The 25449-nt window shown below is 44.0% G+C and overlaps 1 protein-coding gene across 2 annotated transcripts in view; it reads left to right on the forward strand.

Annotated features, from left to right (window-relative positions):
• DNAH7 (dynein axonemal heavy chain 7) overlaps window positions 1–25449 on the forward strand; it is a 1158398-nt gene that overhangs the window by 982338 nt on the left and 150611 nt on the right. For both annotated transcript variants that reach the window (XM_069225862.1, XM_069225863.1), the window contains one exon: window positions 5147–5377. In XM_069225862.1, the coding sequence (XP_069081963.1) occupies window positions 5147–5377 (231 nt within the window). The remainder of the gene's footprint in view (window positions 1–5146; window positions 5378–25449) is intronic.

A 25449-nucleotide genomic window follows, 5' to 3' on the forward strand; every position in this document is an offset into this window, starting at 1 on the left:
TACCTTTATTTAAGCTATGGTATTCACAGTTTTTATTGATAGCAACCTGATATTACCTTGTAGCAAGACTCGCAACTGCCTCTTGAGGTATGAAGGTTTGCTCACTGGCTACTGTATAGTTGAACCCTTATATGTGTGAGACGATGTATCACCATGCTAGCATGCTGAACATTCACCTCCGTTTCATTCTTATGGAAGTCATCTGAATGAACAAGGCCAATGATTAGAGCAGAGCAGTAGAGGGTTATAGGTATCTTAGTCTCATTTGCCAGATGGGTGAGTTTAGCTGACTTATATAGCTATTTCTAACACATGAGAACAAATTCCAGAGCTAAGGTAATGAAGGAGAAATAAAGACAACATGGAACAGCCAGGTCTCATTCAAACACATTTTACCATCCTTGATCCAGAGATTTAGCCAAAGGTCAGTGCCCACAGAGTACACACAAAGCAGTGTTACAAAGTTACCTTATAAATGTCTAACAGCTGTGTGTTGATTAAATGATGCTAATGCCTCCTTACTTCTATTAGTGTTTGCATGCAACCTGTCTTGAAGGACAGAAGAGAAATGTAGTACTAACGTGACTATTAAAAGACACATCTTACATTAATAGCTTCTGATTCTGATTAGGCCACGCACATCTCAGTATAAATGGAGAATAGATATTTAGAATACAGGAGGTATCCAAATTCAAAAACTGTCTGATATCTAAATTATAAAGAATATACTCAGAGGAGCAATGTGCATTTTGAGCACCTCCTTATAACAATACAAACAGTACAAAGCTTGGCGAACAGAGAGCTTAGATTCACTTGGTTGAAGTACTGGGTTCCAAGAAGGCAGTTGTCTGCAACACTATGTTTAGATCACAAGAAAACATAGATTTCAATTGCTTGTGCACAAGTTGAGACCAAAACACATTGAGGTCCCTTCATGGACTATAATTTCCCTTAGTAGAGAACCTATAACAAATGTAATCAAACTATCAGTTAATAGTCTGAGTAGAGCGTACGATACTCATCAAGCCTGCTCCTACATTTGGTTTGTGCTCACAGGGTCACCCAGACCTTCCAATACGTTAATAGAAGCACCAAAACCAAGCACTCTCTCTGTCCCACCAAACTAGCTTGACTTAAGATCAGGACTTCTCAAACAGTTAGAAAAACGTGAGAGCAAATAGAAGGATACACGCAGGAATAAAATCTGCACATCAAAAAACCTCCCTTTCTAAAATTTCCAGAGCATTTCTAAAACACCATAGTGTGTCAGGAAATCGAACAGTGTCAGAAATCAGACATATGCCCACAAGGATCCCAAAACTGCAGGAGTAACAAGAGCACAAACAAACAAATATTTCCAGGCTGGCCTTGAGTGCAGAAAACACAGCTGGGACACATGAAAGAGCACAGCTACACAATACACTAGGAGTTATGAAGCACAGATACTACTAAGACAACAGATGTGCTAATTTCGTCTCAAAGGCTCTCGTTCTGGAATTCTCCATTTTGGCATATCCTCAGCTTCCCACCTTGAGCTAGTGTTTCAAGGATTCTTCCCAGATTTTCCCCTGTAAACATCCCAACATTATTGCTGACCTGTGAAAACGGCAAAGGTATACCAGATCTCAACAGCTCTCTCTCAAGGTTGATTGTTCATGGATGTAGTCTAGCTGGGACTGCTATGCTGTCTGTAATATTACACTAAGGATGACTAGCATTTCTTTTTACTTCTAAGTAAAAGAAGTGTTACCATTAATCAAGACTGAAGATCTCTAGAGGTTCAGTCCTTCCGGGCGAGACCTGCCCTTGGCTTGGAACATAATGTTTTGAAGGCCATGACAGCTGCAAAAATATTTTTTATGATCCACCTGGAAATTGTATTGGATAAATATCAAAAGAATGACATGACACCATTCAACAACCCTGTGCGGAGAGTACCCATTTTGTATTGAGCCAAATTTGTTCTGCCATTCTCCTGTTGTTAAATTGACATTTTGTGCTAAAAAAGACTCATCTATGCATAAGGTTGTTTCTTAGGAACCAAACTGTCATACTGTCATGATCAGAGATGTGAGGGAAAACCTGATCTATTTCTGAGACGGGCCTTCAAGAAGAAATCAAGAATATGTTGGAGAGTTAGAGAACCAGAACTGAATTTGTACATCAGGCCTAGCAAAATGCACTTGTGTTGCCGTTAGTTCTTTAGAGAGCTCTGAAAAGTAGCTTAAGAAAAAGGGATTTCTACAGATGCCTGTTCCGCCAGTTTACTGTAAATTCATCCACTATGAAGCCTGAGGACTGATTTGGTCAGGATCTCTTTTATACACAACAGATCGCAGCCATCATAAAAAGAACAAACTTTAGACTGATGATGGTAAAGGTTCTAATACTCCTTATGGAAAAGCAATGGACAGAACTTGCCTAACTCTCAGCAGAAGTATTTAACATGGTATACATATTAGAAGTAAAAAAGAGATTCAGAAGCTCCACAGGTTCTAAAATCAAACTGAAGTATGCCTTACTCCTAGGAAACCAAACCACATTACTGCAGCAACAAAAGATTTTCAACAGTTCCCACTGTAGCAAAAAATCAAATGTAGTATTTGGTTCTTCATCCCTAGAGTCTTTGCTATTAAACACTGTGGGAAAAGTTTAAAGTGATGTGGTGTGTAGTCTGATGTATCTTGCCCTACAGTTTCCACATAATGTCCATGTGTTGGACTGAAACATGTGTCCACCTTCAGCATCACAAGGCATGGAAACATATACAGTGAACATGATGGGATACACCAAAGTTACAACACAATGTCAGGACATTGTTTATGAAGTACAGTGTTCATACTATTGGGCATGATACCACACTGGAGTCCCTAGTTCTGGGTTTTCCAAGCTCATGAGGTATGGAATTCATAATGTATGATTGATGTTAAAGCATAGGGTTTGGAGTCAAAGACTCCCAGTTACTGTGGTAAAGCTGTATTCTCCCAACACCCAAGATGCCTTAAGGCTTAGTTCTACGATGGCATGTCTATGATAGTAACTGTGGACCAATTTAGAGTTTAGCTGGTGCCCCACCGATCAGTCAGAAAGGCTGAGGACATGACATCTGCTACTCTAGCAAACCGCCTCCTGCCAAACTTAGTGATAATCACCAGCCCTCTGGTGATTTCTAAACCTTCACTTTAAAGGCACAACAAGTTTGGTGGACTGACGCTGTCTGTTGCAAGCATATTCTCCAAAGTGAGAACCAAACTCCTCATGCTGGAGTTTTTTTCTGAAAAACAAAAACTAATGACCCCCACACCGCAGGAGTGTGGTTCAAGGTAGTGGGGGTATGTATGTTTTTTTCCTGTCCGTAACCACCAGGGTTTCCCTGGCATTCGCCGACAGAAAGAAAAAGGCATCAGACCCTCTGCTCTAAGATTGACAGGTGGTCTGATGTCCTTACTCTAACTGCCCCTAATCCATCAGACTGATGGAGTAAGAGTCTGGCGGCACCGCCATCAGAAAACTGACAATCTACCCAACTCAAAATAGAATGGACAGCTCGAGGTATCAGCAGAAATTGGTAGTCTGTCATGTTTCTATCAAGTTTATGTCCACCAAACTGTAAATCAGACCCTTTGTTAGAAAAAAAAACTGTGCAGAAAGAAACTAATGTAATTACACAGGAATACATTATTGATGGTGTATGATGTTGAAGTGGTTGTAAGTGCAATGCCTGTTTGGCCAAAATGCATCAAAAATCCATAACCATATAAACAATTAATCATTTTCGTCAAACGACCAATGAGTCTGAACAAATATTAGATTAGTTAGCTGTTACATTCACAATGGAACAAGTGAAACTGGTAGATATTAGATAAGTTAGCTTTTATATTCACAATGGAACAAGTGAAACTGGTAGATATGTGTTCACCTTTCCGTAAATCATCTGAAAAGTATTGCCTATGAGAAAAAAGCATTTTGATAGAATACATTTTTCACATGCATGTTAACTACACCGTATAGGAACAAGACACGTAGTGAGTTCTAGCATGCATGAGTACACATCTTGCTGCTGCGGAATAAAGTGTCTGTCCTTGGGTTGCTTGAGATTTTAGGTTGCCTCTCAAAGAAGACTGCAAAGCACAGAATGAGTGTCCCCTTCACTGAAAATAAGAATACACCTAGTAGCCCTGTCAAACTCCAGGGATGAAATCCTTTGCAGTAATGTTGGAGTAATAGTATTTTGTGCTTGAAAGTGCATACTTCAAGTACATATTGCACAGTCATAGTTTTTTCCCTACCTTTTTTAGTCCAAATAACCATTGTAGGTCTTAAATTCTTACTTTTCTGGCACTGTTTCAGTGCAGACTTGGGATATTCGGTAGGTAGGCACATGCCCACTAAGCAACAGGCATGTTTTGTGTGCATTGTGTTGTTCAGTGAATCATGCACTTGCCTGCACCTTTTCTAAGGTGAAAGAATAATTTAATGCCATCAAAAGAAGGGACAAGAATCAAAATGAGGAAAGGAATATTTAAATTAACCTCAGTCAGTGGTGATTACTCCAGGATGCAATTGAGCCCATCATTTTTTGCCCATTATTTCACTTTAGATGGAGACCAGTCATGTGCAAGTCAATATTGGACAAAAATGATGTAAAGGAATGCAACCTGAGTAACAGTGGCTGAATTTAATTCAAGTATTTCAATAATCATCTTTTTGTTTTCACTTAAAGCAGTGAAGCAGACGATGCAGCTAGAATAGCAACAGTTCCTGAAGTTGGTGCATTTATAACTTAAGGTGCCCTTTAATTAGTTGATCAGCTAACCTAATGTAGGGTTTTTCTGCCAGTAACAAAACTGGTAGGTGCTAAACCCACCTTTACTCCACCTTATATATTAAAAGGAGTGTTGCAATTATTTTTTACTCAATTTGGATATAAATCCTCAAACAGATAGAACATAGTTATACACTTTTAAGTTCCTTTGACATTACTTATCATAACACTTAAATCTAGTGATCACTTTATGTGGCCATCAAATGAATGTTTTATCAACCCAAACCTATTTTTCATACTGTGCTGAATTATTTGTACGTCATCAGTCTGTCTTAACTATATATCAGTTGAGAACTAATTTTAAGTTTTGGTTACTCATAGTCTCGAACTTCAGGCGGTGAGGGAAAATCATCAGATGACATTGTATATGATGTTGCGGCTGATATCCTAAGCAAACTTCCCCCAAACTTTGACATTGAAGCTGCCATGAGGAAATATCCAACCACGTACACTCAGAGTATGAACACTGTACTTGTCCAGGAGATGGGTCGATTTAACAAGCTTTTGTTGACAATCAGAGACTCTTGCATCAATATCCAAAAAGCAATAAAGGTAAGCAAAAACTGCAGAAAAAAATGAAGGTAAACCTATCTATGGTGATGGTCATGTCTTGGTGGTTTCATATTCAATGGCCTATTAAATTAAATTCATACTTGTGGTATGGATGCCTTCACTGGGGCAACTTTTATGAGCGCAGAACAATTCTTCAATATTTGAACTGATTTGTATTAAAGGTGTTACTTCTCATTGGTGTTGTATTCAATGCCTATGAAGCTTTGCCTGAGTTAACTTGGAAATTGTCATTGTCAACATTAGCATTAGTATAAAACTGATAAAACTGACTTTGTTCAAGATATTTTAGTGAATACAATGTGGAAGCAGATCATAGATACCACTTAGAGCCACATTTTCTGACATGATGGCATAGTGTTTCATTGTGTTCATCGTGTTCTTGTGTGGGAATATTTGTATATTACTTTATGGGTTGGTTATGTGTGCACTGTATTATTCCCTAGGCAACCTTAAGCATGTACCCACTACACTGGACTAGTATGTGGCTTCCAGAGGGTTTTCATGAGACTTCTCCATGAATTCAGACATTGCTGGTATTTAGAATGGTGTTTTCAGTTGAAGCCCATCTGATTAAATTGAACCTCCACCTCACCAGTGGCGGTACATATGGGTAATTCCACCTCACAGGTATTGTATGTTTAGCTAGAATTAGTGTTGGAGCTGCAGATTTGCTCTCATTTCTCCTTACTCGAAAATCATAATAGTTGCAGTAGGCAGACCTCTGGGGCAGTTAGTTAAGCATAATCCTAATAATGTGGGTGAGCACTTCAATCCAGTGTCAACTTAGTGTTAAGCATTCCCATATCATGTGGTAGTGCCTGATGTCCCGCAAATGAGATCGAGGCCAGCCCGGTAGCAAATATCTTGCATATTCTGGCTGGAATGAAACAGGCAGAGATAAAGTGTAGCCCAGTACCAAACATCCTGCGAAAGAGATATAGGTGCAGTGGAAGAAATTATATTCTATTAGAGTAACATGAAACTCATTAATGTCACAGCCCTCAGATGAAAGAAGTCACATCAAGCTACAGTGAAGGTGAACTGAGTGTTGTCTTTAATGTTTGCTGTGCACGTGTTATGATTACAAAGCGTGTTGAAATTGCTATCCTAAATGTGACAGGTTGAGAATGGTGTTCTAGGAGGTAGTGCAGAGTTGGCACAATGGTTTGCTTGCTGAATGGTCTAACATTGGAGTTAACCACTGGGTTTGCACGTTCTCCAAGCTTTGACAGAAAAAGGGAGAAAGAAGGAATGGCTTCAGTAAGTGAGGTATTACATTGCATGCCCTTTCTGTCAGTGTGTGCTAGCTCACGGTTTGGAACTCGCCTTGTGTGTATGTGGCTATCCTTCAGGTAGCCTAAAGTGATCACGGAAATGAGGCAGAGCGTGGCCTTGGTCTTGGCTCCATAATGTGCTATGAAAATGTCTGAGCTTTTCATGGATGAGGTGTCTGTAACCAGAGTCACATATTTATGCTCTCAACTTCACCCACATATACTTCTCTATCATACTAGCTCGCCTGATAAATTCTGGAGACACTCTGATGTATTGGTTTTGTAACCCAGAAAGATAACAACAGAAATATTTATTGAAGTATATGCAGCACAGCAATGATCCTGTTGAAACAATTAGAATTTATAGCGCATTGCGAATACAAAACAAAGGTAGAACATTTATACCTCCGAGCTACAAGCAGGCTGGAGGTCCTACCAAGCACATAAAGGAAAATCTTACAACAGTGAGCTTACATAGAAATGCATTAAAAAATTTTTACAAATTGCATTTACCACATCTGTTCCCGAGAAACAATATGAATAAAACAAAAAAGAAAATAATAACATTAGGGAAACTGTGAAAACAGCATTGAAAAAATGTTGAAGCCTAAAAGACTGGCTAATTCCATACCACTTAACATGGGCAGCAACAGGGGCTTCAGTAACACTAACGGGAATCATACTGCACAGTTGTAGTATGTTTAATACCACATCCTTTCAGGAAAACCCTCATTTTAATAGATACAAGCTGGACACCAGTATCTGTCACCAAATTTTCAGGGCACACCTTTTTGACAAACAGCCCTTTGAAAACGTATATGACTACCTCAGACACTGCCTGATTAACAAATGTGACCTTAGGCCGCTTGGAATCTGAGTCCAATATAATAGGCATAAATCTAGCTTCGTTGGTTAATTTGTTATATGGCCCATAAATACCAAATGCTATTCTTTTCCATGATTGAGGGCACATAATAAGAGAGAGGAGAGATGATCTAATTCTTAAGGCCTTGTCACTATATCACAGATCCCTTCCCCACTTAACAGCCACTGTATCAACACCAGGCCATCATTTTTTAGCAGCCTCTTCATAGAAGACATACCGGCATGATCCTCATGAACTGTAGTCAGGATGGTTCTTTATATGCCCTGCAGGGATACACATTTCCCATCTTTAAATAGTAGGTTTCCATTCACCTCAAACTTATTGGCAGTCTGAAGATCTGTATGCCACTTTGGAGTATGCCATACCTTTCTACATACATTTCTATATAATTCCTGTCTGTCTTGAAGGCCACGCTAAATTCTCCACCCATCAGTTTGTTGTTGGTAGATATGATCTTCGTATTATTCCTGTAAAACTCAGACTCCTTCCCACTGGACTCGCACAAAAGTCCAGGTAAGCAATCTGCAATATAGTATTCCTTTCAGACAAGTACACAACTCTGAAATCTCGTGGTTGGCTGACCTCAAGTACAAAGTGGAAAAAACAGAGGCAAGCTCTATTGTGGTGATCAAATCTTTGATATTTGACAGGAGAAAACAGTCCCCAAAAATATTGGTATTGAGAGCCATCAAATCAACATATAATCTTAATTAATATATTGCTTTCTGATTAGAACAATTTTAGGACTTTACCTCCTCAATCAATTTGTTGAAAATCCCCTTCCGCTCCACCCTTGCACTCAGATGTACACTGCATATTTTCTCCTTTATTCACACTAGCAGTCTAAGATAATTCTCAATAAATATGATTATAAAATAAGGCATCACTCAAAGCAGCGTTGTCTCCGTCTAATATGGAGAACTTGGTCCTTGACATGCTCTCTTTCTCGCTCGCTGCCTCACTCTGCATTGTCTAAACAAGGTTGATCTCGGCCCAGTAAGAGCATTAGGCAGGAAAAAGTTAACTTTAAAAATGTTACTTTTCCTAAATATTTGTTGAAAACCAACTTTATCAATGAATTACTTTTTTATCACTATAAAAAATAGATTTTGAATGACTATTTCTAACCATTTCCCATCAAACGTTGCTGTTAGACCTATCAGCCTCAGCGTGGTCCTCTCCTAAAGTTTTGCCTTCAATGCTTCTACTTTTGCAGAATATGTTTTTGTTGACCTTATGAGTCTGTGCACTTTATCACTGCTAACTCGTGCTAATGTGCTTGTGTTCGCTCCCTTAAACATTGTAACATTGGCCTGCACTTGATTGGCATACTTAATGTACTTTTAAGACCCTAGTAAAGTGGTATACCATTTACCCAGGCCTGGTAAGTTAAATGCTGTTAGTGGACATAGTGGAATACTTGTTGTGCCACCCAGTTAAGTAGCTCATTAAGACATGTCTCAGGCCAGCCATCACAGCTGGCAAAATAACCCCCTTGTCAAGCCTTAAATATCCTTTGAATTACATATCAGACACCCCTAAGGTATACTCTAGGCAGCCCAAAGGGCAGGGTGGCTCCAAATAAAATGTTAGACATGTACCTTTAGGTTTTACATGTCCTGGTGGTGAAACCCCCCCAAATTAATTTTTCACTACTATAAGGCCTACTCCTCTCATAGGATAACATTTGATTCCCCTATTACATGTAATAAGTGCCAACGTTTGATTGGGAGCAGGTTGGAAAATAAGATTTTGTGTCTGAGAAATTGTAATCAAAAATCCTCTTTAATAATAAAGTCAGATTTTAAGTCACAATTTTGAAAGTGCCACTTTTAGAGAGTTGACATCTTCCTTTAGTGCCTGTTTCTGTGTCACATGACTAACTGTGAATGGCAGTTAGCCTTTGTATATTCCTCCCTGTCAGCCATACAATATTGGAATTAGGTATCTGTGTATGGTACATCTAAGGTAGAATGGAGAGCAGAGCTGGGCACAGCCCCAGCTGCAAGTCAATATGGTGTGACCTGCGTTCCCACAAAAAACTTTACACTAATCCTCTGTGGCTGGAGCCAAGCTGGAGCCTTGGCAGGGAGGCAGGAAGCCAGGAAATTCCAAGCACTTTTGAAAGGGGAACTTTTAGAAACATATCCTACTTCAAAGGAAGGCACCAGGTATAAAAAAGGAACCTCAGGCCCAGATCTTGTGAGATAACTGTGAGTGGCACTTTTTTTTCAGTACTCTCTTGGACCTGTGGATATTACAGAAGGACGACACACTACTGTAGGCCTGTCCTGCTTGCTGAGAATGAAGACTGAACTTGCACCCTTTATCCCAAGCTGAAGTGCCTCCAAGGATCTGTTGAAGCTCCAGAAGCCCTCCTGCATCTTCCCAGCTGACCTGCTACCTGGATCTGCAGCTGGGCCTGCCTGCTCCCTGTTGGCCTCTGCTGAAGTAAGTCCCTGATTCCCAAGAGGTGCTCCCAGATCCTGGAACGTTGGTGTGTCATCAGTTGAACTTCTCCCTCAAGAAATGGAGAAATCCTGAAGTTGAGGGCTCTTCGCGACCTCATACAGGCCTGTTCGTGCCAAGATCTTGTTGCTTGCACTGCTCGCCATCGCAAAGCTCCAGTGAACGGGCGAAGAACTAGTGAACCCGACTCTTTGTGCGACAGCCAGAGAACGCAGGTAATGCATTATCTGCCTTTCACGCTATAGCATTGATAACCCGCAGTGACCGCCAATGTGAATCTCCAGCAGCGACTGTCCGCAAAGCCTGACAGGATGTTTACACTATACAGACAACTGTCCACGGTGCCTGTCATGCTCTTTAGGCTACAGTGATGACCATCCACGATCTCTCGCTGCTCCTCACAGCCTTCTCCCCTGCAAACAGAACTCTTTGTCCTGGACATGAGCAGGTAACTTTATTTGCTGGACTAACCTGATCCCTGTATCCAGCCTGTGCTCTATCGCTGTCAGTCTGAACTTGTGACATTCACTAGATCTTGTGAGATAACCGCGAGTGGCACTTTACTCTTTTAGGCGCTCGACTTACCTTAAATATTTAAAATTGCATATCTCCAGATCTACTGAATGGAATTTTGTCATTTTGATGCCATGTACTTCATTAAAATTGACTCTTTTTTTCTAAATTGACTTGGAATGTTTCTTGTGTTGTGTTTTCACTTTATTATTGTTTGTGTGCTGCATAAATACTTTACACATTGACCCTAAGTTAAGCCTGACTGCTTTTCTGCCAAGCTGTCAGAGGGTTAAACACAGGTTAATTTAGAGACTATAGTACCTTACACTGACGGAGAGAGTGGCTGTTGCTCACACCCTCCTCAACCAGTAGCCCAATTTCTCACAGTTAGAAATTAACATTTATAAAATGTACTTTGATATTTTTCAGGATCCAGCTACAGTCCTGACAGTGAAAATAGTTGTTAGAAGCTAGTCACTGGAGGAACAATCCAACTTTAATTATGTATGTATTCCACTTTTAAATATCAGGCACCATAAATTGTGGGCAACATGGAGCACTGAGGTCTAAAATTAATATTTAAAAGCAGAGTTCCATGCTTATCAAAAAAGGTTATCACAATAGAGTTGACAGCAGAATTTGAGGCTGCTGTAGTCAGGCTGCACAATGTAGGCCAACCCTGTGGATGGCATAATAGGTGCTTCAGTCTACAGGTAACATTTGATTTAACCACTTCTGTGCCTTGGACGAGACCACCTCGTCCTGCTATGGGCCCGATGGCCAGGCACCCCCCTCCCCTGGGCAGGGATGGAAGGGGAATCGCTTCCCCTTCCACCCCGCCCCCCCGTAACTCCCCCGTGGTGTCTGATGACGTCAGCGTGCTTTCAGGCGCTGACCTCATCAGAGGTCTTCCATCATATGGAGTGGGCAGAGAAGCCTGAAAGGAGAGGAAAGGCCTTTCCTCTCTTTTCAGGCTTCTCTGAGCATTTCTGATCCGATTTTTTTGTTGTTATTTATTTCATAAGGAGAGCGGCCCCTTGGGCAAGGGCTGCTCTCCAGGGGGACAATTTGTTGTTTTTTGTCTGTTTGTTTTGTTTGTTTTAGATCGGCCTATTGTTATAAGGCTGATCTGCCCCCAGGGGGGGCAGAAACCTCTAGGCACCAGTTTTTTTTATTTATTTTTTTATTTATTTTTATTTGTGGGGAGCGACCCCTTAGGCAAGGGTCGCTCCACTGGGGGCAAAATTATCTTTGGGCTATTTCTGCCCCCCGTGGCGGCAGATTGGCCTATTTTTATTAGGCCAATCTGCCCCCTGGGGGGGCAGAAACCACTAGATACCAGGCATTTTAATTTTTTTCCAAACATTTCACACAAGGGGAGCGACTTCTTAGGCAAGGGTCGTTCCCCTGGGGGGCAAATTTATTTTAGGCCATTTCTGCCCCCCTTGGGGGCAGAGCTGCCTATTTTTATTAGGCCGATCTGCCTCCAAGGGGGGCAGAATCCACTAGGCACCAGGGATTTTTTTTTGCGCCAATTTCATGCAAGGGGAGAGACCCCTTAGGCAAGGGTCGCTCCACTTGGGGTGCAAATTTAATTTAGGTCATTTCTGCTCCCCTTGGGGGCAGATTGGCCTATTTCTATTAGGCCGATCTTCCCCCGGGGGGCAGAAACCACTTAGGCACCAGGGATTGGTGTGTATGTTTTGTTTAGGGGGGGACAGCCCCTTGGGCAAGGGTCGCTTCCCATGGGGCACATTACTGTTGGCCATATCTGGGGGGCAGAAAGTCCACCAGAGACCAGGGAAGATTTTTTTTCAAAATAACAGGGTGGGGGTATGGCCATACCCCCTCTGCAAATAAATGGGGCCAAAGTTGTTCTGCCCACCAGCGGGCAGATGGGGCAATTACCCCCGATCCACACCCAGGGGGCAGGAAGTCTACTAAATGCCAGGGAATTTAAAAAAAATAAAAAATAGTGGGGTGGTGGCTACCAACCAGTATGTGCCTGATTATGCCCCCACCCCAACTGAAGGGGGTAACAGTCTGTCAACTCTCCCCCACACACTAAAACATCTTATCCCACGGCAAGCAAGTGGGCATTTGATTATTTGGGGTTTTGGTTTTACATTTGGGCCATGAGAGCTTGGCTAACTCTCAAAATCGTCCCACTTGGAATGGTGAGGGCTGTACTTTTTGGACTTTGGGACGCTGCCATGTAAAAAAATCCACAAGACCTAGACACATCTGAAAACTAAACATCTGGGTGAGTCCAGGGTGGTGTGCTTCACATGCACCCCGCACCATTTTCTTACCCACAATGCCCTGAAAACCTCTAACTTTGCTGAAAATCACACATTTTTCCCACATTTTTGTGATGGAACCTACTGGAATCTGCAGGAATCCACAAAATTCCTACCACCCAGCATTGTCTCATCTAGACTGATAGACATTCTGCCCCACTTGTCAGCCTACATTTTTTTTTTTCCAAACTGCCCTTTTGGACCCGCTTTGGTTCACCCTCAATTTTGACATGTTTCTGGCTCTTCCCTGTCACAGGCACTTGGCCCACCTACACAAGTGAGGTATCATTTTTACCGGGAGACTGAGGGGAACATTGGGTGGTAGGAAATTTGTCCCAGTGCGGTGATCCCACACAGAAATGTGGGAAAATGTGATTGTTTAGCTAAATTTGAGGTTTGCTGAGGATTCTGGGTAAGAAAATACTGGGTTATCCACGCAAGTCACACCTCCCTGGACTCCCTCGGGTGTCTAGTTTTCAGAAATGTCTGGGTTTGGTAGGTTTCCCTGTAAGGCTGATGAGCCCAGGACCATAAACGCAGGTGCCCCCCGCAAAAACAGGTAGTTTTGTATTTGGTCATTTTGATGTGTCCAGATAGTGTTTTGGAGAATTTCCTTTTACGGGCACTAGGCCTACCCACACAAGTGAGGTACCATTCTTATCGGAAGACTTGGGGGAACACTGGGTGGAAGGAAATTTGTGGATCCTCTCAGATTCCAGAACTTTCTGTCACCGAAATGTGAGGAAAAAGTGTTTTTTTACCCAAATGTTGAGGTTTGCAAAGGATTCTAAGTAACAGAACCTGGTGAGAGCCTCACAAGTCACCCTATCTTGGATTCCCCTAGGTCTCTAGTTTTAAAAAATGCACAGGTTTGGTAGGTTTCCCTAGGTGCCAGCTGAGCTAGGGGCCAAAATCCACAGGTAGGCACTTAGCGAAAAACACCTCTGTTTTCTGTAGAAAAATGTGATGTGTCCACGTTGTGTTTTGGAGCATTTCCTGTTGCGGGCGCTATGCCTACTCACACAAGTGAGGTACCATTTTTATCGGGAGACTTTGGGGAACGCTGGGTGGAAGGAAATTTGTGGCTCCTCTCAGATTCCAGAACTCTGTCACCGAAATGTGAGGAAAAAGTGTTTTTTTAGCCAAATTGTGAGGTTTGTAAAGGATTCTGGGTAACAGAACCTGGTGAGAGCCCCACAAGTCGCCCAGTCCTGGATTCCCCTAGGTCTCTAGTTTTAAAAAAATGCACAGGTTTGGTAGGTTTCCCTAGGTGCCAGCTGAGCTAGAGGACAAAATCCACAGGTAGGCACTTCGCAAAAAACACCTCTGTTTTCTGTAGAAAAATGTGATGTGTCCACGTTGTGTTTTGGGGCATTTCCTGTTGTGGGCACTAGGCCTACCCACACAAGTGAGGTACCATTTTTATCGGGAGACTTGGGGGAACATAGAATAGCAAAACAAGTGTTATTGCCCCTTGTCTTTCTCTAAATTTTTTCCTTCCAAATATAAGACAATGTGTAATAAAGACGTCTATTTGAAGGGGCGTGGCCAAGATGGCGGCCGGAGCGGACGCTTGAGCAAAGAGCTCCGCTCGCGGCCCACCTTCTTGCTGATTATCCTGGTCCTTGCCGGGCACAATATCGATGAGGCTCCCCCCCTTGTACCGGGGGTGACCCTCAAGCAACCAGAACTGGCCGCAGTCTGCCCAGCAACGGACCAACGGGTCCAAAGCAATACCTGGCTTGGCCGCGACCTGGCGGAGCGGCCCTCAACCAGCGGGACGCACGGAGGAGGAGCGCGGCCCTCCTGCTGGTATTTGCCACCCCGGAGGCCTCGCAGGGGCACTCACTCCACCCAGAGCCGCTGCGGTGTGTGTGCTCGGCCCCATCCCTCTTGGGCTCGACCAACGAGCGCGCCGACACCAGGATCGGGCGCTGATCTCAACACATCGTTTTGCCCCTGGCCTGGGGACACAGACAGAGTGTAGGTACTTGAGGTGGACTGGGGCCCTGACACTTCTACTCGGCCCCCCCGCTGCCAGCGGGGGCTGGGGCCCTCCATGGGTGCCAGAACACATCGAGTGACCGCCCCTCCCCCCACACTGAGAAACGGACCAACAACGAGCTAAGCCCTCAAGAAATTAACCAGCCACGTGCTACGGACCCGCACAATGGGGAGCAAATTGAAACGAATTAATGTAAGAGGTTGGTGCGTTGTGCAGAATGCAAGACAATAATAAACCGAAGGCTCCATGCGAAGCCACAAGGAGGTAAAAGCAGAATCTACCGCACCTGCCCCGGGCCAAAGGCGGCCAACGCTTAACTCGACACAGAGGATTGGGTCGACAACATAATTACAAAAAGGCTTCAAGCAGCAAACAACTACACCGGAACAGTTCCAAAAGAACGCATCACGTTTGCACTACCGTTCGCACTAAAATCACCCACTCTAAAAGTGTAAGGCCCCCCTACCAGGGTACGCAGCTGGCTCCTCGCAGCCTCGCCCTCCCTGGTCACACAAGGAGCACCATGGTCAAACCTAAGCACTCCAAAACTGGGACCTCCTCGGAGCGAGAACTCCCCCCTTCCGCAGGCCACCCGGACATGCAATCTGAAACTTTACTCCAACTGAACGAAACACTACGCACGCACTCTTTGCAGTTCGACAAAATCATGCAGGCAATTATGGAAACCAAAACCTCGCTGGAAGGGAAAATCGATGCCGCAGTGCTGGAGGTCTCCCTACTCCGTGCAGACCACCGCAAGCTGACAGACAGAGTGCACAACACTGAACTGTCGCTAAAAACTGTTCAACCGGAGATGGCAGACATTAAAAACAAAATCAAACAAATGGAAACTGAGCTGGCGCAGCTGCAGCGCAGGGTTGAAGAGGCTGAGGGACGCTCAAGACGCAACAACATTAGATTCTTTGGCATCCCTGAACGATTGGAACTACCAAATACCGAAGACTTCTTGGAAACCTGGCTGAAAGAAATAATGATAATTCAAGATACCACGAAATTGCCAATGATAGAGAGAGCACACAGAACCCCGGGCAGGCCCCCGCGGCCCGGAGCTTCACCTCGACTCATGATAGCTCGGTTCCTTTACCATAGAGACAGAGACTCTGTCCTTCAACACTTTAGAACCTCTAATCAAATCAGCCTGGAAAACAGTAACGTGTCTGCCTACCCGGATTACACAATGGAAGTACAACGCAGAAGAGCAAACTTCATAAAAATTAAACAACTCCTGCGACTAAATAACATTACCTACTCTCTTATGTTTCCAGCCCGCCTGCGTATCATCATAGACGAGAAAACGCTTATGTTCCCTACCCCAGAGGATGCATGGACATGGATTCACGCCAAAGGCCTGATCAGCCCTCCTACGGAAAAAACAATAACTGAGGAGTGGATAACCCCCAGCACCAGTAGGAAAAAACAAAACAAGGCAACATCGCGTCCAACAAAGTCGCAAATGGAAGCCGACCAAGCACAAATACTAAAGGAGACCTGCACCTTCACCCGATCACAAACCGACACCCGAAGCGAGACAGACGCCACCAACAGCGGATCCCCAGGAGGGGAATCCAGTACATCCTTCTCCCCCCTTTTGGCTGTTCCTGACCTCACCCCGCGCTCTGCGGATGAACTCTAGACCCCAACTGCGAATCCGAACAGTACCGTTAACGCGACCCTGGTCGGGGTTCGTGCGGCCCCCCCGCCTCCCCTGGGGCCAAGCGGGGAGCTCGGCAATTTCTTCCGGACGGAGCCTGACCGCCTGCCACTTCGGCTGAGACTTAAGCAGTAATTAAAGCAGACAAGACCACAACCTGAAACATGCAGGGACAGAACTATCCTGTAGTCGGGCCTTTCGACGCCCGGCCATCATAAACCCACGCCACCCGACACCCCAACCACCCCCGAATGGAGCTTGTTCTTACAGACTGCAGTTTAGGCACCGGTTGTGCCACTACGTTCACCTCCGGGCTTTACCTGAAATATCCTTTTGCTTGTTATTTTTTCCCTCTTCACATTCTTTATTCTCTCTTTATAATGTTTTCTAATAGACCGGGGGGGCTTTGGGGATGGGGCGAATGGCGGGGGGATTTGTGGGGAGGATGCGCATACTAGACTAGCGGCAATTAGCAGACGCGCTTCGAACTGGGTCCCCCGTCCACAAAAGCAGACGCACTACACCCTAATCCAACATGATGAACAAGGAACCAATATATAATATAATGACTTGGAACATTAAGGGAATGGCGGGCTTAAGAAAACGCAATAGGATACACGCACACCTAAAACGTCATCATATCCACATAGCCATTCTCCAAGAAACACACATCACCCCCGGCGATGTCCCCTGGCTGGAAAGGAAGTGGGGCGGACAAATTTATGGATCGGGAAATTCATCATTCGCAAGAGGGGTCCTGATATGGATAGCCCCGGGGGTCCCATATATTATACAACACAGTGTCACTGATGTGGAGGGAAGGTACATACATTTAATAGGCCGCTTGGACGGGGAACTAGTGACACTAAACGGACTGTATGTCCCGAACTTCGGACAGAGTGAATTCCTACAAAAAACGATCTCACACCTATTGAATGACCTTCCCTCTACATGTATTTGGGGCGGTGACATGAATTGCGTTTCACAAACAGACAAGGATAGATCACACCCCCCCATTGTTGCCTCTCTAGTAACCATAAATTCGCAGATGCTACGCCAATGGATGTCAGATCGCCGTCTCACAGACATTTGGAGACATATACACCCTTATGACAGCGAATACTCCTACTACTCCCTGGTGCATCTCCTCCACACCCGCATAGATCTTATCCTCACCTCACAAGACATTACCCACAGGTTCACAGGTGTCAAGTATACCGCTAGAGTAATCTCCGACCATTCCCCTCTTGTCGCCCATATTAGATGGGGCAGACTGCGCGCATGTATACCAACCTGGCGCCTCCAGACCCAAATACTACAAGATCCCCCATTTCGGACAGAACTAGCTACACACATCTCCTCTTACTTCACTCAAAATAGGGGGACAACGAACTCCAGAGCAACAGAATGGGATGCACACAAAGCAGTCATAAGAGGAGCATGCATTTCAGCAACAGTCGGTGCACGACAAACACTGGTACGTGAGCTCGGCAAACTGGAAGAGGAAGTACACTCTCTTGAGAGTGACTTCGCCAGGGGCGAGATTACACAAACAGAACTACCTGAGAAGCGCTCGCAATGGTACGACACTGACAAACGATTAGGTCTGTTCGATTATCGCCACTACCTGACTCGTACACATGCTGAAGGCGACAGATCGGGTAAATTATTGTCATGGCTCATACACAACGACCGCCGGAACTCCCCTATAGGAGCCATCCGACTAGATACAGGTCTAATTGTGAACACCCAGGCCGATATCAACACAGCTTTTAAGGAGTATTATAGCACACTATATAAAGCTCCCCCCACCCCACCAGTAACACCACTGAATGAGTTTTTCAGCGGCATTGAACTGAATTGCCTTACTGCTGCACAGTTAGCGGACCTGGAAAGACCAATTGACATCACCGAGATACAACAGGCCCTAAAACAACTAACACATGGAAAAGCACCCGGCAGCGATGGACTACCCATTGAATACTACAACACATTTCCGACTCAAACACTAACCCCATATCTAGAGATGTTAACTGAGGCGCTAGAACGGGGCCATCTACCCGACACATGTCGTGAAGCACTGATAGCAGTGCTTCCTAAACCGGGGAGAGACCCTTTAGATGTACGCTCATACAGACCACTATCGCTACTGAACACAGACTGCAAACTACTCGGTAAACTCTTAGCCACCGCTTACTCCCATGCATGAAAAACCTGATACACCACGACCAGTCTGGCTTCATACCTGGCAGGAGCACATTCAGTAACATTCGAAATTTACTGCGCCTAATGGCAAATTCACAAATGGATGACTATGCTCAGGTAGCAGTCTCTCTGGATATAGAAAAAGCATTTGACACGCTAGGCTGGCCCTTCCTGATGGAAACACTACACCGCATGGGGTTCGGACGGATATTCGTTAGGTGGGTAAGAGTACTCTACACTAACCCAACAGCGAGAGTCAAAACAGGTGACATGATTTCTCAATCGTTTAGAATCGAGAGAGGCACCAGACAGGGCTGTCCTTTATCCCCACTACTATTTGCCCTCGCGGTTGAACCCTTAGCAGCTCGACTACGGGCGGCAGCCCCCTTATGGGGCGTCCGTGATGACCACATATATCGCATAGTGTCTCTATACGCAGATGACGCACTCATTTTTCTCCGGGATTATACAGAATCCCTGCCCGACTTGCTGAGATTACTACGCATGCTGGCTGGACTGAAGGTAAACTGGTCAAAATCGTGCATTTTCCCCTTGTGCCCTGTCCCCGAAACACATAGATTGCCCTCTAATCCAGGAGATCTGAAATGGTGCTACACCACCTTCAAATACCTGGGTGTAAACATTTACCACGACGCACAAGACCTCAGAGACGGCAATTTAGGACGGGCGATCGGATCCGCTAGAGGCTCCCTGCCCTTTTGGTGCTCTCTCCCACTATCACCGATGGGCAGAGTAGCCATAGCGAAGATGATAATTTTACCCCGACTGCTGTATTTCTTCCTGGCCCTCCCACTGGTTCTCCCTGCCTCCTTCTTTAAGCCACTTAATACCTTATTAATAGATCTCATATGGGGCAACGGAAGGCGACGTGTGGCACTATAAAAAATATACCAACCATTAACATCGGGCGAAATGGGAGCACCAAGATTTGAACAGAACTACGCAGCTTCCCAACTACAATGGATATCCACTTGGCTAGGCTCCCCCATGATAGCGCTGAATCACAAGTGATTCTTGCATCATTAGGAAATATGGGTTTAATACAATACTTGATGAATCGTGAATCTCCCAAACACCCACGCAATATCTTACTGAATATTGCGCATTGGATATGGGGCCACCACGTGCTTACTGGCAATAAAACACCGCAGTATTCCCCCAGATTGCCACTCCTAGCCATTCCGAAACTTGTCAATATAACATCTGGGGTTGGCCTGAGGGGGGGGCTGGAACGCGGAATAAGTACCATCGGTGACATCTATAATGAAGGCCGCCTCCTTTCCTTTAATGCCCTAATCGATAAGTATAACCTGGGTCGTGGAGGCTTTATAGCATTCGGAGCAGTGCAACAGATACTATGGTCCCACTGGAATAGTGGAAACTCTGAACCAAATATTTCCCCCAGATTGCACGAGCTGCTAGGAAGCATAGAAGACCCAATAAATGTATCAAGAGCATATAAAATCTTAACTTCCTGCCTGGACAATAAACAAGAACAAGCAAAGAACAGTTGGGATGCAGTACTAGCTGACCCCTTGTCGCAACCAGCTTGGAACCAGGCGTTGAAAATTATAAAAGAGGTATCACGCAACCCGCGCTTTCGATACACCCAGTTCAATTATTTACATCAAACATACCTATCACCTTATCGAATAACCCGCATGTTCCCCCAATCGAAGCAAGCATGCCCTAGATGCGCCACTCCCGAAGCCACCTTTTATCATATGACATGGGAATGTCTTTCAATCCGGAAAATATGGTGCGACATAATAGAATTGCTGGCCGACTGGACAGCTGTCACAGTGTCCCCTACCCCAGAGTTATGCTTGCTGGGTATAGGCCCAAGCCTTAAAAATCGGAAACAAACACTCAGATGCATAGCGCTAGCGTTGGTGCTGTACAGGCGCCTCATAGCCATGCACTGGAAGGCCCCAGTTGCACCGGGCATCGAACAATGGCGTACTGAACTGCTGCGGTGGGCCAAAGCCGAGGCCGGGACGCTGCAGCTCTTAACAGTAAAAGGCATTCCGGTCAAAGGCCTTGACACCTGGAACTCTTTCATTGCAATAATTGAAAGCAAAGACGACGAGCGCCCGCCCTGAATGCTCTTTCAAAGCACTAAAAGTCACGTGACAACTGTACCATATACCCCCAAATAACAGCATTCCCCCTAAACGGAGACAGGGACTCATAGCAATTGCAATAAGATAGTCCAACCTTACAGGGGGACCCCGCACCCCACACCCTCCCTCTGTATCTTTTCACTATCCCCTTCCCCCATTAGCTGTCTGTTAGTGCAATTGGGTGCGGCAGTAAGATGATCTGCCCGAGCCGCGCCCCCCCTGCCCCGGCTTGCAGTGGTTTGGATCTCACGGCAGCAGTACAGGCGTAGGCATAGAGCACAATAGCTCGGGCATGGTAAAGTTAACCGCCTTGCGCGACTCGATGAATACTCCCTCTTGCAAAATATTATTTCCCCTGTTATGTTTTATTTATGTAATTTTGCTGTGTGATATAACAATAAAAACACATTTAAAAAAAAAAAAAAAAGACGTCTATTTGACAAATGCCCTGTAATTCACATGCTAGTATGGGCCCCCCAGAATTCAGTGATGTGCAGATAACCACTGCTCCTCAACACCTTATCTTGTGCCCATTTTGGAAATACAAAGGTTTTCTTGATACCTATTTTTGACTCTTTATATTTCAGCAAATTAATTGCTGTATACCCGGTATAGAATGAAAACCCATTGCAAGTTGCAGCTCATTTATTGGCTCTGGGTACCTAGGGTTCTTGATGAACCTACAAGGCCTATATATCCCCGCAACCAGAAGAGTCCAGCGGACATAACAGTATATTGCTTTCAAAAATCTGACATTGCAGGAAAAAGTTACAGAGTAAAACATAGAGAAAAATGGCTGTTTTTTTCACCTCAATTTCAATATTTTTTTATTTCAGTTGTTATTTTCTGCAGGAAACCCTTGTAGGATCTACGCAAATTACCCATTGCTGAATTCAGAATTTTGTCTACTTTTCAGAAATGTTTAGGTTTCTGGGATCCAGCATTGGTTTCACACCCATTTCTGTCACTGACTGGAAGGAGACTGGAAGCTCAAAAAATCATAAAAATGGGGTATGCCCCAGTAAAATGCCAAAATTGTGTTGAAAAATTGGGTTTTCTGATTCAAGTCTGCCTGTTCCTGATTGTTCCTGGCATTTCCATGCTCCTGTAGCAGTGGGATACCTTGTTGCGGTCACTGTCATGTTTTACAAGTATTGCTCATTCATTCATTTAGTGTGGGTAATGAGATGTTCCCAACCAGTTATTACATAGCTCTTTTGGGCCGTCCATACTCCACTGTGGGATCGAATCTGCTTACTACACCTAATTAGGTGGTCATTCTAATGCAATTGATAGTTTAGATAAAGGACTTTTGAATGAGAAACGCCTTGTAGAGTAATAAATGACAAGTTCAGAGATGTCTGAGGCTTAAGCCTGAGTTTATTTCTAGAGATCCAGAGATTCAGCTCCTGTGCTTGCACCTCCCCCAGTGTTCAGCTACCCCAATCAATTATAAACAACTATATATGGGAACAGAACTCAGAACCTTCGAATACAATGATGTAAAGAGGTGCCACACTTCCCATTTAAAGAAACAGACATAACCTGTTTCCTTCCAATTGCTAAGGCATCCGAATATTGTACTACAGATATATGAAAAAAGCATCCAATGTGTGTAATGAGCACTCAGTCTAGTAGAACCTTCAGGCTATCGGTTCTACTCTCTTTTTTGGTCATGTATGTTATATGCGAGTTCTCCCTAGAGTTAGGACCAGGGTCAGGGACAGGTTCCTGGTATTTTTGTTCATCTGAAATAAAACTTTCCTAACCCAGTCCCAAACAGTCATCTTTTGAAGTTGTCACAACCTGTGTCTGCTATTTTGAAGACTGTATTGAGAATATGTAGACCAGTGGTCGCTGATTTCTTTATCTGACTAATCCCTCAGTACTGGACACCCAAGAGTTTTTTTAGCTGTCATAAGTTTTCTACTTACTTCCTAATTGTCTTTGCTTTTAGATGTGAAGTTTTTGGATCCGAGTATACTGCTTGTAATATTGCCCTGGTTTCAAATTCATTGGGCAGTTAGTAGTGAAGTAGATTAAATGGATTGTTCCTTACAACTTATTTTGGTATGGCCTCTTGTGCAGGACTGTTGCCAGAACAATTGTTCTTCTGTGAACACAAAATGTCATTCTTGGCTCGGTGTCTCTTTTGTTTGGATGGCTATATCAGGATTTTGCATCTGCCTCTGGAAGGAGAGATCTTGTTTGGAAACAAGAGTAACTGTACCATACCTTATGTGGGTTTAATCATACTGCTAGCTGTTTGGGTTTATCTTCTGTACCACTTACCAGTATACCTCCGTACTTAACACATCACAGAGGCCTAATTGTGGCAGACTTAGGGCCTGATTCTAACTTTGGAGGACGGTGTTAAACCGTCCCAAAAGTGGCGGATATACCACCTACCGTATTACGAGTTCCATAGGATATAATGGACTCGTAATACGGTAGGTGGTATATCCGCCACTTTTGGGACGGTTTAACACCGTCCTCCAAAGTTAGAATCAGGCCCTTAATGTTTTTTTGGAGCAGCTTCTGACTTCTGCGACAGAAGTCAAGTAAATCATTAGATGTCATTTTAGGCTTTGTCCCATGGAAAGGAAATTTGGTGACACATATACAATATGTTACACAAGTGGGGTCAGGTTAAAGTATTTTTTCTTAAAATCGGTTAGGGATACCATCAATTAGTGGGTTGTGGACCTTGTAACAACATATGTGACGCTGTCCTTTGCAGTGAACCCAATGAAAGAGGTGCAGAGACAACAATTTGTAGAGGAGATTGTACAAATGCTATACAAAGATAAATGGTGCCATAGAAGAAATGGAATATAAGGTTTTCATCCAGCTTCTTTCTTATGTATGTATGTGCTATTTGTTTCATGAACCTAGTTGAAAGGCAGAGAACCACCATACAGGGTCAAAGGCAAATATAACATTGATGACTGATTAGAGGTAACTAGGTTCTAAGAACACAAGTGGACTGTTACTTTGTTGTTATGTAGTATTGTTTAAAACGGTCTATCTTCTGCTCTTTCCTGAAATGGTGCCTTGTTCCTTCTTTTTTGAACTTATTCCTCTCCATTCTGATGCTATCCTGGTTGCAGGAGTACCAAAAGTCTTTGGTGATGATGCACCTGTCCGTCTGATAGGTGGGGTGATGGTCGTGATGGCGATGTAAATGAGACCGGTAGTATTGGTGATAGATCAGGCAACCAAGTGGAGTCATTGGAGTTCTCCCCTGCTTGGAGATTATGTGGTCATATTTCATACAGCCCTTAATGAAGCCTACTGCATCTTGAAGGATGCCCTTAAATGGGGAGTCTGGACGTTTCTGGTAACAATTCTTCTGTCACTATCCAAATACAAGAGTATGAAGGGTTGAATGGCAGTTCTGAAGTAGCTGGTTCAGAGAAATCATTTCCTTTCAGTTGGTACCAGGCTCTATTGATTTTCTCTGCAATGTGGTCAGTGAGGCTAAGAAAAGTGTCCATGATGAATAAGAGTACTTGTCTTTGGGTAAATACTGGGATTTGTATCTGTTTAGCATCATGTCATTGAGCCAGGTTTGGACTAGATGTTACATGTTGTTCTTTATGAATAGCAGGAATTATGTTTTTTCAGGGATTGAGCTTCAGGTAGGTGCTGAACATCCTGCTTTAGGTGAAGTGTTGCAGTGTCTGAAGCTTTCAATCTCTAGAGTGGAGGAGTCTTTTAAGTAGAATTGTTTGTCTTTGAGACTGTCTCAGGGCCCCTATTATCAGAATAAGACTGCTGGGTTTGGGGTGGCAGCACCACCATTAGTGGGTGACTGAGTTAATCCCACTCGGTCTTGGCAGCTGTCAGTCCAACCCTTACAGATAGTTAGCAGCACCGCACCCAAATCTGAAAGAAAAGGTGATTTGTGGCAGCCTGCAACATGACACTGTGTGGCTTCTCAGGGGAAGTCGTGGTCAACGAGTCCCCTTTCCCTTGTTAGCAAAAGGTCTCATACACACACATAGGCCAAATAAAGAGATGCAGGATGGTTTTCAATATATTTATTGAAAAGACTGCAATCTGCGATAAAATATATGAGCTGCAACTATTGGAGAAATGAGACATAATGTGATTAGAATAGTGGTGACCATCGAGAATAAAAACAAACAGTCCCAACATACTGGAATGGCATACATTGACAAATTCTACCTAGCCTCTAACCCCTAAGCAGGAGCATAGCAGTTATGGCCCAACCTGTCCGTACTTAGTCCATGAGAGGAGCACCCACGGCCATAACCTGAAGGATAGGGGTCTGCCCGCCATCGCCTGGGTGGGCTGTAAATACGGGACAGCAATGAAATGGCATGCAGCGTGGACAGAATCCTGGCTGGAATGACCTCCCTCTTGTCCCTTGGCCTGTACAATCTTTTTATAAGGAACATATTTCTGTTCCGTAAAAAGGCTTGACATTGGCATGTGCCTAACTGTCTGACTGGTCACATACTCTTGTGGCGACAATTGCTAGTTGGATTATAGTGCACTGTTCTTGTCAGCCTTGGCTTGAACAGAGGTACATGGTTAAGTGTCATGCACAGAATAAT

Source organism: Pleurodeles waltl, chromosome 3_1 (genome assembly GCF_031143425.1).
Source record: "Pleurodeles waltl isolate 20211129_DDA chromosome 3_1, aPleWal1.hap1.20221129, whole genome shotgun sequence".
NCBI classification, from domain to species: Eukaryota; Metazoa; Chordata; class Amphibia; order Caudata; family Salamandridae; genus Pleurodeles; species Pleurodeles waltl.